Raw genomic sequence first — 18,306 nt, forward strand, 5'->3', positions numbered from 1 at the left:
ACAGTGATCTGGATCCAAGCCCAACTCTGTCTTAAACAAGATATGGGACTTTGAGAAAGTTTCTGGAACACCTTTGTGTCTTGGGTTCCTCATGTGTAAAACTGTGTTGAGAGGATAACATGAGATTAGGCATGCAAAAATAATTTGTAAAAGAGGTTATTTCTAACCCAGTGTGCTAGCTGTCAGTAACAGCATTAGTTACCATTCACTGAGGGCAGCTTCTGGATTTTCTTTCTATTTGGAAGCCCGGCTCAAGGCAAAAGCAGCAGTAAGTTTAAGAACAGAACTCACACATTCCAAAGTTCTTCTCTTTCGTGAAAGCAGTAACCTTGGAAACCAGGCTGGCACCACCCCCTTCAGTCATAAAGCTTAGTTTCTCTTGATTTTTCTCTGTAATGTTTGGGGCACCGCTATATTATGGTCTTTTTTGTTTCCTCTCCATATCATTAGCACAAACGAGAAAATCTTTTTACGGAATCAAGTACAAAACCTTTCTAGTCGCCCTTCTGCCCGCAGCTCACCTACTGTTTTCCCTAGAAAACGGCCACAGCCGCAGATGTCCTCAAAGACAAAAACTCTCACGAGAACTGGGTTAGGACGGGCACTCCCTAAACCCCGGGTCCAGGGAACCGAGAGGGTGAAAACTGAAGGGACTGCAACTCAGGTACCAGAGCTAACACAAAGCGCCAAAATTAACACAACACTCTGCCCAACAGCGATAACACTCGCGAGATAAGAATGCAAAGGGCGAGAGGAACTCACTTTCTCGCGAGAAGAGGGGGCGTCGGCGGAAACTAGGTAATGGCCCCCTAAGCGACCCGGACCCAGCCAATGGGCGGGGCCAGATTTAAATCCGCCCCCTTCCGGCACCTTTCCCCGCCCCCCAACCCTGAGGTGTTGGGCCCGGGGTGCGGGCAGCTGGGTTCTCCTGGTTCCACCCGGCTGGTGCAGGGTCATTTTCAAAGCGTTGGGAACGCGCTTTGGCCGGATTTGAGGAGGGGGGGCGGGGAGGGGCCTGCGGCTTGCGGCCCCGCCCCCTTCTCCGGCTCGCCGGCAGGCAGATTGGCCCGCCTCCTCCTTCGGCCGGCCCTGGGGCCGCGTCCCCCAGGCAACTCAGCTTCTGAGGCCTGAGCTTCTGCCCGCAGGTGCTGGCGACGAGGCCCCAGGGCACAACCTACTTCGACCCCATGGTGGGTTTTGGAGCTAACCGGCGGGCCGGCCGCCTGCCTTCCTTCGTGTTGGTGGTGCTACTGGTGGTGATCGCGGTCCTCGCTTTCAACTACTGGAGTATCTCCTCCCGCCACGTCCTGCTTCAGGAGGAGGTGGCGGAGCTGCAGGGCCAGGTCCAACGCACCGAGGTGGCCCGCGGGCGCCTGGAGAAGCGCAATTCAGACCTCCTGCTCTTGGTGGACTCGCACAAGAAACAGATCGACCAGAAGGAGGCCGACTACGGCCGCCTCAGTAGCCGGCTGCAGGCCAGGGAGGGCCTGGGGAAAAGATGCGAGGATGACAAGGTAAGGACGAGCCCTCTCTTCTCAACCCCCATAGTTTCTTTCAACCCCGGGGTGGGGGGGGGGGTTAGCCCTCCGCGGCTGCTTTTATGCCTTCCAGAATTGCAGCCCTGGAGGCTCCCGTTACCGCCAACAACCCTGTTTCTGTCAGACTTTTCCCGGTTTATCACTGCCACGTTCTCCAGTCCCTGCCAGACGAAACTGGCCGTAAGTTCTGGTTCTGCAGAGTGGCCTGTGTGGGGATGCCGCCTTTTCTCCAAGCTCAGCTGCTGAGCTGGCAGTAGTAGTCATCTGGCCTATGTGGCAGCCTTAGGTTTACAGATACACAAATCTGGAGACTGCCAGATTTGGTGTTGGTATTGTTACCTTATCCATATTCCGTGCCTACTGATCAATATTAATTTCTTTAATTAAAGAATGGGGCCACCTCTAACTCCCGTACTTACGTATTTTTTAAGCTGTATGACTTTTCTTAAACTCTGTAGGTTGATATGTTAAGTAGTTGAAGAATCAGATGTTACTACCTTTTTTGTGATCAAAATGTGATGATAAATGGGCTCTGGAGCCATATATGAGCCACGCTTGTGACTTGGACATAGTTAATACAAAATTATGTACTCAATTGGAATTGTTAATGAAGTTAGCCAAAAAGATAGACTCTATAATTATGTTCTAAGCAACAGAATTTCATGTCAGTGTCCTTGTTCTTGAGAGAAATAAAAATGAAAATTTTCATGCTCAAGTAGCTCTCAGGGTTGGTGTTTTATGTAAATGGAAAGCCATACAAAGTTTAAATTTAAAAAGTTGAAAGCTAGATTGTAACTAGACCCACTACTGAATAGTCTTTTTTTCTCACTCACCAGCATATTGGAACTACATTATTAATTTATGACTTATGCAACTTCTGGTGGCATAGCAGAGTTGTGAAAATTTCTGGGTGGGCTAAATAGATGCCTTTCTTCTGGACCCTTCTATGGTAGTCTTCACACTTTTTGTGTGTTCCTGTTGTAATTGTAAGTTTTTATTTTGTATATCAAAATCATTTGTACTAAGTCATTATAGATTAAAATCTCCATGAGCTCCAGCTTCCTTATTGTCATCTTCCTCCACCTGATTTACTTCATGTGGATTGGGGCCCTCAGGTAATTGTTGCTCTGTAATCCTCTCCTTTCGCCCAAAACATAGACATCCTCTGAGAGGAGCAACACATCAGCAAATTTATACACATTAATTCGAAAGACTGAAAAATTCTCTTGGGTGGAGTAGTATGAAATTTTGGAGTGTTAAAATAAGGTCTTTAGATTTGGCTAGGCATTGCTATTCAAATTCTCTCCAATCTAAGAGGAAAGATAAGTTTTCTCTAGTCATTTATACTCTGGGTTCCATTTCTTCCATCTGCTGGTCTGTAATTATGTTTCTTTCAGTATGTTTTCACTTTTACCTTCATTCAACCAGGTACAGGTGTCCCCCATTCTAAATTTTTTTCATTCCTCTAAATACTGCCTTTTCCCAACCAATTTCTTTTCTTCTTTTCTTTTTTTTTTTTTAAGAGTCATTTTCACTTAAGGATGTCTTTTTTGTTTGTTTAAGATTTTATACATTCATTTGACGCAGAGAGAGAGCACAAGCAGGGGGAGCAGCAGAGGGAGAGGGAGAAGCAGGCTCCCTGCACCTCCGCGGGGCTCAATCCCAGGACCCCAGGATCACAGCCGAGCCGAAGAAAGACGCTTAATGGACTGAGCTACCCAGGCGCCCCACCAATTTCTTTCTTTTAATTTCACTGCTAAACTACAATTATGGGTAGTCTAGAAATGTTTCATCCACTTCTTTTATCATTTCCATCCTAATCTTTTTTTATTATGCTTTCCATCCTTCTTTCCCTGCCCTCTTCTGAAGTTGTTCTCTTAAAGGTCACAAGTGACAGTTTTCCTAGTCCAGTCCAAAATTTTTTTTATTATGAATTTATTTAATCTCTCAATAGTTTTGTTCTCTTGATTGTCTCTTTTTTTTTTTTTTTTAAAGATTTTATTTATTTATTCGACAGAGATAGAGACAGCCAGCGAGAGAGGGAACACAAGCAGGGGGAGTGGGAGAGGAAGAAGCAGTCTCCTAGCAGAGGAGCCTGACGTGGGGCTCGATCCCATAATGCCGGGATCACGCCCTGAGCCAAAGGCAGACGCTTAACTGCTGTGCCACCCAGGCGCCCCTTGATTGTCTCTTTTTTAGAAACCATCTCCTTTCTTGCTTCTATAATGTTGAACTCTTCAGATTGCTTCCTACCTTCTTTACTATACTCTTTATTGGACTTATTTGTTTGCCTCCAGCCCCCTAATAATGGACTCTATCCTTGGGCCTTTGCTTCTCCTGTAGAATAGTATTTCTTAAAATGGTGTTAAACAGAATACTCTCTTAGGAATTGTTTATAAGTGGTCAGGATTAAAAAGGAAAACCTTTTTTTTTTTGGAGGTAAATGTTAAACATTATAAGTGGAATATAGTCGTCTTGGAGTTCATAATGCCTGCTAGCATATAAAGGCTCTATTGATAAATAAACCTGTTTAATTTTAATTAATTTGATCACAGATTACTGTTTTCATGGCCTACTTGTTATCATGGTAGAAGAATCCAGCAAAGCACACTAGTTTGGGAAATGTTGCTGTAGGTGTCTTAACTACTTTTGTTTGGATAATTCATGCAACTGGCTCACAAATCTAAATCTCTTACTTATATGTCAGTTCCATATTTTGAGCTAGCTACAGCATCTTTGTTGGAGTGCTTGTGCATGTTTGTTCTTGGGGTTAAGGAGGGGGCTTTGAGCTGCTAATAGAAAGGGTAGTTTTGGTGTAGAGGAGCTATAGATGAAAGGTCTCTTTTAGAGGTGTTTCCTTTATTGCTGCTACTCCCTTGATATCTGGGAAAGTATATGGTGGCTTAAAAAACATTTCAAGCTTCGAAGCCTGCAGTACAGCTTAGAATTCTTTTTTTTTTTTTTTAATTTTATTTATTTATTTGGCAGAGATAGAGACAGCCAGCGAGAGAGGAAACACAAGCAGGGGGAGTGGGAGAGGAAGAAGCAGGCTCATAGCGGAGGAGCCTGATGTGGGGCTCGATCCCATAACACCGGGATCACGCCCTGAGCCAAAGGCAGACGCGCAACCGTTGTGCCACCCAGGCGCCCCACAGCTTAGAATTCTAACTCAGTTTCTAGCTATGTGATGTTGGGCAAGTTATTTAACTACTTTTCGTTTATTTTCTCATCTGTAAAATGGTACCTACTAAGGTTTTGTTCAGATCTGAGATCACATATATGGAAATGTCAAACTTGACATATTACAAATCAGATTGCAGAAAAAACAAAGCCTAAGGCTTTATTATTTTCTATAACTGGTGTAAAAATCCCTCTGGGTGGTGATAGTGTTGGAGGAAGGAGAAGTAAATTAGACAATGAAAAGTGTCTCGTTCATTTTAAAACAGACTTGTTCCTTTAATGTATTCTCTTAAGTAGAGGCCGTGCCTTTTAGGGTTTTTAACCATAGACACTGGTGGTGGCTTGCTCAGTGTCCATTCATACCCCGTTCGTTTTTGTAGACCAGCCCTATTTTGTCTGGTATATATCCTTCCCTTTGTGGCTCAGGGCTAAGTCCTGGTTGGTCTAAACTGATTATGATAATTTCATTTTTCTTCCTGGTGATTAATTTAGGAAGGGGCTTATGATGTGACTGGTGAGTTGTGAGGGGAAGTTTTCCTTGTTCCTTAAAAGAATGGCACTTGGATCTCTATAGTATTCTTACCCAAATCTAAAAATCCCCAGTCTAATCATGAGAAAGCATCAGACAAATTCATACTGAGTGACATTCTGCAAAACGCCTGACAAGTGCTCTTCAAAAGAGTCTCACTTGGGTGCCTGGGTGGCTAGGTTGAGCATCTGCCTTCGGGTTAGGTCATGGTCCTGGGGTCCTGGGATGGAGCCCTGCTTCAGGCTCCCTGCTCAGTGGGGAGCCTGCTTCTCCCTCTGCCCCTCACCCCCCTTGTGCTCTCTCTCTCTCTTTAAAATAAATAAATAAATAAATAAAATCTTAAAAAAAAAAAGACAAGCCAAAAAAAAAGAAAGAATCTCATTCTTCTGAGAAGAATAATGTCTCTTCTGTCAGATGTTTTTCCTTCTGCATGTGATACCTGAAATGGAGAGTGCAAGAGTGCCAGGAGAGTTAGCTAAGGAATGGCTGAGGCACTGAAGATTATAGAGTAGAATATTGACACTTGTTATGTGAGCTAAAAATTTTCCTTATTGTTTAAGTCAGTCAAATTGAGATTTCCTTAACTGCATCCTAAGGTGTCCTATTAACATTCTCATTGTCATGGTAGTCTGAGGTGTAGGTTAAATTTTATATGTTCCCAAGACAATGTGGGCAGTGACCTCAGCTCTGCATGTGATTTTGGGGGTCTTCAAGAGTCTTTATGTTAAGCATCAACAGTGGTGTTTGGATGCCTGACTAGGTACTTCTTTTACAGCCTTTTGGAAACCATGATCCTATGGAGGCATCACCCCCTGTATACCAGCCTCCTTCCAATAGATGTTTCACACCAAAAATCCTTTTGCCCTGCTGAGCTCTTTTAGTTAGGATGTGTGTGTAAGAGGTGTTGGCAAGGCAGTCCTTGCTCAGGCTGTCTTTTTCTTTTCTTTTTTTAAATGAACTTTTAGGGGCACCTGGGTGGTTCAGTCGGTTGAGCAGCCTACTACTTGGTTTTAGCTGGGGTCATGATCTCTGGGCCTCTCAGGGTATTGGGACGGAGCCCCTCCTCAGGCTTCACGCTGAGTGGGGAGTCTTCTTCCCCTCTTCTTCTGCCCCTCTCCCTGCTCGGCCATGGCTCTCTGTCTCTCTCTCTGGAATAAATAAATCTTTAAAAAAATTAAATAAACTTTTATTTTACAACAATTTTAGATATATGAAATTACTGCAAAGATAGTACGGAGAGTTTCCGTATACCCCACACCTAATTTCTCCTGTTATTAACATCTTACATTAGTATGGTACATCTGTCATAATTAATGAGCCCCTGTTGATACATTATTATCAACTAAAGTCCATACTTTATTCCAGTTTTCTCATTTTTTCCCTAATGTCCTTTTTCTGTTCCAGCATCCCATCCCGAGTACCACATTACATTTAGCCTCATGTCTCCATAGGCTCCTTCTGGTTATGATAGTTTTTCAGGCTTTATTTTTGATGACCTTGACAATTTTGAGGATTACTGATCAGATATCCCTCAATTGGGATTTGTCTTATGCTCTTCTCAGGATTAGATTGGGATTGTGGTTCTTACGGTTTTTGGGAAGAAGACCATGTTAGTGGTACATCTCTCAAAATGACTTATCACTCTTGATGTTAACCTTGACCACCTGGCTTGAGGTAGTGTTTGTCATGTTTCTCTACCATAAAGTTACTCTTATTTCCTCTTTTTCCATGCTGTACTCTTTGGAAGGAAGTTACTATATGCAGCCCACACTTAATAAATGGGAGTTATACTCTTAACTCCTTAAGGTCAGAGTATCTGTATAAATTATTTGAAATTCTTCTGCATGGTTTTACCATCATTAATTTATTTAGTCTTTTATTTATATTAGTATGGACTCATGGATATTTATTTTATACTTCACGTTATAATCCAATGTCACTTTATTTTTTTGCTCAAATTGTTCCAACTTTGACCATTGGGAGCTCTTTGGATTGCCTCCTGCATTCCTTTGACAACACCCATTGCTGTGACATGGCCCTTCCTTACTTTCTGGCAACACAAGATGCTTATCTTGTGTATTTCCTGCCCCAGTCCTGGAATCAGCAATTTCTCCAAAAAGACTTGGTTCCTTTTATTGGAAAATGATGTTAGAGACTAAGGTCTAGGTACTAGGTGTGCTACTGTCAGGCTAGCTTTGGAAGTCTAGGAATCCCAGCTCCAAAAGCAGTCAGAAAGGTGATACTGGACTTCTTCCAATTTATTATACTGTCCTGTCATTTTCAGTCGTTACCTCTGTTTCCTGGGCTGTTAGAACACAGAAATAAGGAAGCTGGGGCGCCTGAGTGGCACAGCGGTTGGGCGTCTGCCTTTGGCTCGGGGCGTGATCCTGGGCCTTATGGGATCGAGCCCCACATCAGGCTCTTCTGCTATGAGCCTGCTTCTTTCTCTCCCACTCCCCCTGCTTGTGTTCCCTCTCTCGCTGGCTGTCTGTGTCTCTGTCGAATAAATAAATAAAATCTTAAAAAAAAAAAAATAAGGAAGCTTACGTTGTCTGGGGAAGTAAGAAGCAAGCCCCACTTCTGTCGGTTTCCCCTATATTTATCTTATTTTTTTCCATCCTTCTAAAGGAGTTCCCCCGGAGTGTTATATTAGTTTGCTAGGACTCCCATAGAAAAATACTACAGACTGGATGGCTGAAAACAACAGAAATTTATGTTCTCAGAGTTCTGGAGTCTGGAAATCCAAGGTTGAAGTGCAGCAGATTGGTTTCTTCTGGAGCCTCTCTCTTTGGCTTGCAGATGGCTGCCCTCTTGCTACTGTTATCACATGGTTGTCCTCCTTCCCTCCCCCCCACCTGCTTTGCACACAAATCCTTAGCATCTCTTCCTCCTCTTATAAGGACACCAGTCATAATGGATTAGGGCCCCACCCTAATGACTTCATTTTAATTTAATCACCTCTTTAAAGACCTTATTTCCAAATAGGTTACATTCTGAGGTACTGGGGTTTGAGACTTAAATATATGGATTTTTGGGGAACACAGTTCAGCCCATAAGGAGGGGGAATCTATGATACACACAATGCCTTTCTTTCCTCTTTCTATCAGAAGGGACCTTCCTTCTGTTTCTTGTGTGTAGGGCATTTCTCTTATCTGACCTTGAATTCTTCCTAGTATATCTTATATTAAAGCTGTGTGATCCATATGAGCCAAGTCAAGTTCTTGATAATTAAAAGGAGCTGTTAGAATGTAGAAACAGTCCTCCCCCCAAACTTTTGCATTATTACAAATGCAAAAAAAAAAAAAAAAAAGAAGAAGAAAAGAAAAGAAAAAAAAAAAAGTCCTTTTTGGGGTTTGGAGCCGAACAACAAATAATCTCTTTTGCTTTTAACAACCACAATCTTCCCTGAAGCAGTATATACCTTTGGTTAAATAGGGAAAAGATTATGTGCCAGAAAGAAGGATGGGAAACATATTACCTTTTTTCCCCCAAAAAATATTCTCTGAGTGTGTGTGTGTGTGTGTGTGTGTGTGTGTGTGTGTGTAGAACCTTGGCACATAGTGGGTATTTATTACTGTGGACTCAAATCCTGTTTAGTATGTTTGTAGCCTCGGACAAATGACTTAACTTCTCTGTGCCTCACTTTCCTCATTTAAATGAGTTCAATAATAGTTACCTCTCATTCTTGTAAAGTTTAAATGAATAAATTTATTAATAATGCATACCATATACTAAAAAAGAAAGAAAGAAAAGAAAAAAGAGAAGAGAAGGAAAAGAAGAAAAAAGAAAAGTTGGTTCAGTAAGTGTTGTATTAGCTATTATTCCACGGCTACATCCTGTCTTCTTTCCAGGATGTGGAGAGTTTCTGCCTAGATCCGGTCCTACCTCCAGCCTACCTGCCTCACCCTTTGCCCCTGGTTGTTTGACTTTTTTCCTCCCGCATTTCCTGGTCCATTTTTAGTTAGGCTTAGTTGACTCCTCCCATTATTTTCTTAGCTAACTCCCTGGAACCTGCCAGTTCCTCTGATTTGAGGATCAGCCTTCAACAGTTCTTCTAACATGCTGCACATGGTAATTCCTGCCTTTGCCTCTGCCTCATCAGTCATAGTCTGGCCAAGTTCTAGCTGTCATTTAATTGCTACCTCAAATTGTTCATAAACCATACAAAATTCATACCTCCTCTCCAAACTGTATTGCTTTCATATTTTCTTGGCCATGCAACTATTATTAAGACTGAGGTTAGAAATTTTGGTACCATCTTTGATTCCTAGCATCTGATATTCAGTGATTCAACATGCAGAGAAGTTTCTTGATCAAATTGAGTTAAAACACATTTTGGTTGCAGAATAGAGAATTAGTTGGAAAGGAAACAGCAGTAGCTTTCTAACTAGTCTCCTTGCCCAGGTCTCTATTTCTTTCAGTCAGTTCCTCCTCCTCAAGCAAATTGTATCTCCCTCAAACCTTACTTTCAGAGTGGCTGTGTCACTGCATTAATTCTGATGTCTAACCTTTAAGGTCTTCAGTGGAGTGGCTTCAAGTACCTTTGGCTCCCACTATCTCCTGACTCAAACTGTGATCCACACTTGTTATTTTGTTTACTTTTGCCTTCCCACCTGCCACTCTGTGTCATGTTAATTCCTGTTTTTGTACTTTTGTTCCTGTTGTTTGACTCTTAGTCTTTTACCTCTTTTCTGTGTATATAGTCTATCTTTTACCTGGCTTTTTTTTGTTTTGTTTTGTTTTTAAGATTTTATTTGACAGAACAGGGAGCCCTGCATGTGGGGCTTGATCCCAGGACCCTGGGATCATGACCTGAGCCGAAGGCAGATGCTTAACTGACTGAGTCACCTAGCCGCCCCTTTTACCCATTTTTTTTTTTTTTAATCTATGTCTGGAAATTCTGTCCCAGAGCATGCTTTTCTTTCCTTATATACTATTTACACTTACTGTTTGAGGTACACTAATTTATTTTGTTTTTCGTTTTTCATTTTTAGTAGTTCTTATATGTTAATGTTGTCTTCTCAATAAAAACTTAAGTTCCTTGAGGAAGGACCATATTTAAAATTTTTTCCTGTGAGTTCTTGATAGCCCTTAGTACTGATACAAAGTGTTATGGGTTACTGGATTAGTGTGGACCCTGATCCAATGTCTTGTATCCTTATAAGAGGACATTTGGACATGGTTACACAAAGACACACAGGAAAGAAGAGCATGAGACGATGGAGGCCTTGACTGGAGTGCATCTCTAAGCCAGGTAATGACAAGGATTGCTAGCAACAACTAAAAGCTAAGAAAGAAGCAAGGAAGGATCCTTCCCTAGAGCCTTCAAAGAGAGAGTGTGGCCCTCCTAATTTTAGACTTCTAGCCTCCAGAATTGTGAGAGTTTGTGGCACTTTGTTACAACAGCCCTAGGAAAAAACTAATACAAGATTCAGTAAAAACTCCAGCAGACTTTTTTGTTTTTATTGAAACAGACAAGCTGATTCTAAATGTACCTGGAAATGCAAATAACCCAGAATAGCCAAAGCAGTTTACAAAAAAACAAACAAAGAAAACAAAGTTGGAATGGGGAAAAGAAAAAAAAAGTCTTTTCAGCAAAAGATATTGAAACAATTAGATATTTTTATGGGGGAAAAAAGAAAAAAAAAAAAAAGAACTGCTACCTTACAGCATGTACAAAATTAACTTGGGACGCCTGGGTGGCTCAGTCAGTTAAGCATCTGCCTTCAGCTCAGGTCCTGGGATCAAGCCCCTTGTCGGGCTCCCTGCTCAGTTGGGGGTCTGCTTCTCCCTCTGTCTCTGCTGCTCCCCCTGTTTGTGCTCTCTCACTCTTTCTGTTAAATAAATACATAAAATCTTAAAAACAACAAAAAAAACCCCCAAATTAACTTGAAATGAATCACAAACCTAAATGTAAAAGGTGAAACTGAATCTTCTGGAAGATGGCACAAGAGAAAATATTTGCAACTTAGGATAGAAATGGAATTCTGAGGACATAAAAAGCATGAATCATAAAGAAAAATATTGATAAATTGGACTTTCAAAATGAAAAACTCAAAAAGCACTACTTTTTAAAAGAAAAAGCAAGACACAGATTGGAAGAAACATTCATGGTAGATTTAACTGACAGAAAAATTGTATCAGAATAAAGAGCTTCCAAAACTCAATAATAAGATAATCCATGGGGAAAATGGATAAAGAGGATTAGGAGGTACAGGCTTCCAGTTGTGGAATGAATAAGTCACAGCATTGTTTGGTGACAGATGGTAGCTATACCTGTGATGAGCATAGCATAACGTATAGAGTTGTCCCATCATTATGTTGTACACCTGAAACTAATGTGACATTGTGTGTCAACTATACTTCAGTGAAAAATAAATAAATAAGACTATCATATTTTAAAAATGAGCAAAAGACTTGAAAAGACACTTTATCAAAGAAGACTGATAAATGGCAAATAAGCACATGAGGAGATGCTCAATATCATTTAGTCATCAAGAAAATGCAAATTAAAGCCACAATGGGGTACTACTGCAGACCCATTAAAATTACTATCATTAAAAAGACATAATACTAAGTGTGGATGTAGAGCAACTACAGTTCTCATGTGCTACTGGTGGGAGTATAAAGTGGTATAACCATTTTGGAAAACTGCTTAGCAGTTTCTTACAAAGTTAAATATATATCTACCATTTGACCCAGCCGTTCCACTCCTAGGTTTTTACCCAAGAGAAATAAAAACATACGAACACAACAAAAAATTTATACACAAACATCCATAGTAGCTATATTCACAAAAGCCCCAAACTGGAAAAACCCAAATGTCTGTCAGCAGGCAGATGGATAACAAAATGTGCTAAATCTGTAGAGTAGCATATTATGCAACAATAAAAAGGAATGAATTACTGATATACCCAGCAACATAGATGAATCCCAGACCATTGTGCTGAGTGAAAGAAGCCCAACATAAAACAGTACCTAGTTAGGATTCCATTTATGTAGTTTTCTAGAAAGAGGAAACTAATCTGTAGTAATAGAAAACAGAATCATTGTCACCTGAGGCCAGAGGTAGAGGAAGGGATGACAAAGGGATGAAAGAAAACTTTGAGGGGGTGGTAAAAATGTTCTCTATCTTGATTGTAGTGGTGGTTACACAGATGTATAAAGCGATCAAAAGTCATCAAATTGTATGCTTTAAATAGATGCAGTCTGTTGTATGTAAAGTATACATCAATGAAGTTGTTTAAAAATAAAAATTAAGCTTGTCATGAAAGGAGATGAGGAAGCTAGGCAGTGCCTTCCTATTGCCCTTAGCACAGCTTACAAATCTTTTCACAGTCCAACTCCAGCCTTGCAGTCCAGCATCAAATACTATTATTCTCCCTTTTCTTCCTTCCTCTGTGCATACTGAGCTTTCACATCCTCTAACACTCCATGGTTTTTCCTCTTCTGTGCTTTGAAACATGCAGTGTCCTCTATTCGGAGCTCTCTTCTCATCTTTTCCAAGCTTCGTATTCCTCCAGACCTCTCTCTCTTTCTTTACCTCACTAAAGCCTCATCTTTTTTTAGGACTCAGCTAAAGCTCTCTCTCTCTCAATAATGTCTTCCCCAAAACCCTTAAATTCGGTTAGGTCTTCCCCTCGTATTCCCTGCTCAATTGTAAGCTCTATAATCATGTACACTGTATCTGCTCTCATTCTCTCATTCACTGCTGGCATCCACAGTATGTAGCATAGGTACTGCCCCAAAATAGAAACTCAAACATATTTGATGAATTAAGTAATGAAATTAGGATTGAAGATGGAAACACAGGATAAATAAACATTGAATAGGAGAGGGGTATGATGAGAGAGAGAGGGATAGGTGTTATTAAAGCCAAGGGATAAAAGTTTCAAGAAGGAAGGACAGATCAGATCAGTACAAAATGCTAAAGAGAGTCAAATTTAAGAATGAAAAATGTTAGTTGATGAGGCCTTTGTTAATTATCTAATGAAAAAAAATTTTGCCCCAAGGTGAATTTAAATTAGATATACAGGATTGAAATTATAAGGTGCAAATATATCATTTTATGTTAAATAGAAAAGCCTTCCTGTAGAAGGTTTGAATTCATCCTTAGGGAAAGGACCTAGTTTGCCAGAGAGAAATAATCAGACGTGGAAGGTAACAGGCAACACTGTTAAAGGAGGAGCTACCCAGCCAGGAAGAAATAGGGCAAGAAAGTTAGATAAAGTTATTTAGGAATCAGAAAGAGAACCTTAAAGCAGTGGGGGAAACTGAAATTACTGCATACCTAGCCTGTGCCTAGAGGGAACCTTGGACTTTCAGTCAAAAGGAAATGTTAATTTTCTTCCAAGGAAGAACCTAAAATGGAAAAACCTTAGGTTGTAAGCCACAAAAAATTAGCTTGCCTAATGAAGTCACAGCTTACAAAGTTCTTCTTACCATTCAAAGGACAGATACCACATACGGCACTATAGAGGACTGTTTCTCTTCCTCTATCAAGCAGGTAGAAGGAAGCTCCTTGAATGTCCTTTTACTTTTTCTCTGCATAACTAAATCATAGCCATCAGTTTTCTTTTTTCTTTTTTTTTTTTTAAGATTTTATTTATTTGAGAGAGAGTGTGCACGTGTGCACAATTTAGGGGGAGGGGCAGAAGGAGAGGGAGAAAGCAGACTCCCCACTGAGCAGAGAGCCTGGGATCATGACCTGAGCCAAGGCAGAGGCTTAACTGACTGGGCCATGCAGGCACCCCACGTAGCCATCATTTTTCAAGGATCAATTTGTTTTATGATCTCCATGGAACCTCCTGGGATCACTCTGTCCCTTAACATGGGAGTAAAAGACAGTGGAGAAATATGAAAATAAAGGGAGATGAAAAAGAAAAGTGGGGACAGGTTTCAGAGATCTTTTTAGTACAGAGTGAGTGCTCAATATATTTTTGTCAGTTTAATTAATATATTCAGGCTTAAAGAGAACAATCAAGACTAACTATACCAATATACCCAGGAAAGAAGGGAACTAACATCATAATAATGTCAAACAATGTACTGGACAGGTGTTTACATATTTTATTTCATTAATCTTCTCATTTTATGAATAAAGAAACAGTCTTAAGAGGTAAGGCAGAATTCTAAACTCAGGTCTTTGACTGCAACAAACTGTTGCCATACAGTATTTTATATATATGTTTAAAAATATATAAAATTAGGGGCACCTGGGTGGCTTGTTGGTTAAGCCACTGACTCTTGGTTTTGGCTCAGGTCATGATCTCATGGGTCATGAGATTGAATCCCTCATTGGGCTCTGTGCTCAGTGGGGAGTCTGCTTAAAGATTCTCTTCCTCTGCCCCTGCCCTCTCTCTTTCGTGTGCATGCCCACTCCCCCCAAATAAGTAAATAAGTAGATAGATAAATCTTTTTTAAAAAGACAAAAATATATAAAATTATACATATAAAATAAATTATGTGATATTATATAAGAGCAGTTATCCCACCAACAAATTAAATAACTTTAGAGTGTTCCCTGTGTGTATTAGTTGCCTAGGGCTGTAACAAAGCACCACAAACTGAATGGCCTGAAACAACAGAAACTTGGGGCACCTGGGTGCCTCAGTCAGTTAAGCCTCTGACTCTTAATTTGGACTCAGTTAATGATCTCATAGGTCGTGGGATCAAGCCCCACATGGGACTCTATGCTCAGTGGGGAGTCTGCTTGAAGATTCTCTCCCTCTGCCGCTACCCCACTCTCTCTGTCTCTCTCTTTTTCTTTGTCTCTCTAAAATAAATAAATAAATCGTTTAAAAAAATAAGTAAAAAAACAGAAACGTGAAAAAAAAAAACACCCCAAAAAAACCTCCCAAAACTTGTATCTTACAGTTTTGGAGAATGGAAGTCCAAAATTAAGGTGGTGTCAGCGTCATGTTCCCAATGGAGCCTCTAGGGGTAAGATTCTTCTGATAACATTAGGTGTTCCTTGGCTTATGGCAGCAGAACTCTGGTCTCTGCCTCCATCTTCTATGGCTGTCTTCCCAATATGTCTATGTGTCTTTGTTTCTTCACATGGTATTTTCTTCCCTAATTCTGTTTTCTCTTCTTATAAAGATACTGGTCATATTGGATTAAACCCTGCCCTAATCCAGTATGACTCCATTTTAACTTGATTACATCTGCAACGACTCTGTTTCCAAGTAAGGGTCATTCATAGATACTGGGGGGTTAGGACTTCAACATATCTTTTTGAGGACACAATTCAACGTATAGTAAATTTAGAAATCAATTTGGAATGAATTGAATCTTAACAGTATTGAATATTTCAATCCATGTATGTGGTGTTTCTCTATTTTTTAGCCGTCTTTAAATTTTTGCAGCAACATTTTACAATTTTCAGTATTTAGACTCCTCATATTTTACTATATTTATTTCTAACTATTTTGTGTACTTGATGCTATCAAAAATGAAATTATATCTTTTATTCAGTTTTCTACTTATTCTTTGCATAGAAATTTTATTAATTTATGTATATTGAATATTTCCCTGCACTAGAGCCCATTAGTTCTAGTATTAATGGAATCAAAGGAATTCTAAGGAATCTACCAAAAAAAAAAGCCACAATACTCATTAGTAGTAGGTTTTTTTGTAGACTGCTTAGAATTCTTTATGTGTATGATCATGATCATGTCATCTGCAAATAAAGTCAGCTTTCCCCCCCTTTCTTTCTTTTTTCTTTTCTTTTTTTTTTTTTTTTTTAGAGAGGGGGAAGGGGAGGGACAGAGGGAGAGGGAGAGAGAGAGAGAGAATCTTAAGCAGGTTCCACACCTAGTGTGGAGCCCAACACGGGGCTTGATCTCACAACCCTGAGATCATGACCTGAGCCTAAATCAAGAGATGGATGCTTAACCAACTGAGCCACCCAGGTGCCCCTCCCCCTTTCCAGTTGCCTGTTTTTTATTTTATATTTCCTTGCCTTATTGCAATGACTAGGACCTCCATTACAGTGTTAGAATTGGTGAGATTGGATATCCTGGGAGAAAATGCATTTGACAAAACTTAATACCCATTTATGATAGAAGCTCTAAGCAAAATAGGAATGGAAGGAAACTTCCTCAAATTCATAAGGGATACCTATCAAAGCCCAACAGTTAACATATTTAATGGCAAAATATTAAATGCTTTCTCCTAAGACCAGAAACATTGAGGGTTTTGAGTAGAGGAATTATTTGATCAAATTAAGCTTAAAACATTTATTCTGGCTGCAGAATAGAGAATTGATTGGAGGGAAGAAAAAAATAGATGTAAGGAAAATAATTATAAGGTTTTTATTTAAATTTTTTTTTTAGTAGTACAGGTAAGAGATAATAGAGTCTTCAGCTAAGCATAGTGCAGTTCTTAACCTGGTCAATACTAGCCTCAGGGAGCATTTTTGTTAGTATTAATGACGAGAGCATTAATGACATGGCGGTACGAATGAATGGTAGATATTCTGTATTGCAGGAGAGAATCCCAACAATGAGGAACTGTCCTGCTTCAAATGCCAGTAGCAACTTAATGGAGAAACAACTGGGTCATTAAGGCATAGACACAGAAACAGAGATTTTATAATACATTTGATGTGTGATGGGGATTCAAAGATGAATCCCTTGATATTGGTTTGTGGAGCCCAGCTGATGGTGGTGCTATGACCTGAGGTAGGAACCTTAGATTAGAAGTTAGTTCGAGGAAAGTACAAATTTAGGTAAGTTGAGTTTGAGGAATCCATGAAATATCAAGTAGGTATTGGAAATACACTTCTGGAACTCAGTAGAAAGGGACATATTTAAATCTGTTGTGGTTATTGAAGTCATAGGAATGGTAGGTTGTAGAGGGACGTGCATATGTAGTACAGAGCTTTGCAGCAGATGGGGGTTTAGTAGCAGGTTTAAGTGATTGAGAAAGAGTAGCCAGACAGAAAGGAAGAAGAAGCCCCAGATACTGTGGGGTCATGGAGGCCAAGGGAAAAGAGTTTTGAGAAAAAGTTGTCAGTGTTAATTGCCATATTTATTTATTTATAATTGCCTCTTCATATCTAGATCGGAAGCCAGGCGTGGCTGTATGTTCTATTCATCTTTGTATTTGCACAGTTCCTGGCATAACATTACTTAATAAATGTTTAAGATTCTTGATGGCAGGGTCCATTTCTCTTTATCTGCTATGTTTAGAGTATCTGGCTTGTACCCAGTTAATAAATAATTGTTAAATGAATGACCATATCTGCACGTTTATATTGCATGTCTGTTTTTGCATCTTTTTTTGGTGTCTTCCTACTTTATATTGTGAATTTCTTGACTATAAAAATCTAGTCTAAAGCATGTAAACATGTACATATTTGGTATTGTACCCTATGTGTATAATACTTATATAAGTAAATATTTGTTATTTGATTCAGTAGTTTGCACTGGCTTTTAACCAAAGTGTGCATAAATATGTGCTAGGGCTACCATAGATATCCATATACCTGATTACACAACTTTTCTGGAAGGCATGATCAAAATATTCTGATGTAAAACTACTCACTCTTAACTTATTTTCTTTCTAGATAGAATGTCTCTTTTCTTTGAAATGTATGCTACTACATTTAGATTAGTATATTATTCATGTAAAAACCCAGAAATATTTTTCTGGTTCAATTTTAGCATCTAAATGAAGAGAAGAAAACCTTGGGATTAATTTAGTGGGAGTATAATGAAAAAAATTGTTATATATTGCATATCTTCACGGACTTGTTTTGTAAACTGGAAGCTAACTTGAAATAAATTTACAAAGAATAAAATGAAATAAGTCCTTTTCCTGACAGTGCTTTCTGATTTTTTTCAAAGCATGTTATATGCCTAAGTTATTTATTTGGGAAAGTTGAGTATCTACCATGTGCTAGGTGCTAGGCGTAGAAAAATGGTAAGATTCAGTAGTTGTTCTTAAGGAACTCAGTGTAATGGAAGAGATACACATTGAGAAATAATCCGTAATGCATGATTAAATGCACAGTAGAACTATTTACAAAGGGATTTGAGAGTACAAAGGAATAGT

The 18,306-nt window shown here is 39.7% G+C and overlaps 1 protein-coding gene across 3 annotated transcripts in view; it reads left to right on the top strand.

Annotated features, from left to right (window-relative positions):
* The first annotated feature begins 870 nt into the window (after positions 1-870).
* Positions 871-18,306, top strand: part of GOLM2 (golgi membrane protein 2) — a 107,875-nt gene continuing 90,439 nt past the window's right edge. The window contains exon 1 of one of the 3 annotated variants that reach the window (XM_087859201.1): positions 871-1,514. In XM_087859201.1, coding sequence (XP_087715327.1) covers positions 1,188-1,514 — 327 coding nt within the window. In that variant the 5' untranslated portion in view covers positions 871-1,187. The remainder of the gene's footprint in view (positions 1,515-18,306) is intronic. The other 2 variants (XM_045772294.2, XM_045772302.2) reach the window with 2 other exon arrangements.

The sequence above is a fragment of the Ursus americanus genome, chromosome 36 (assembly GCF_024610735.1).
Source record: "Ursus americanus isolate L20-20 chromosome 36, mUrsAme1.1.p, whole genome shotgun sequence".
Lineage (NCBI taxonomy): Eukaryota > Metazoa > Chordata > Mammalia > Carnivora > Ursidae > Ursus > Ursus americanus.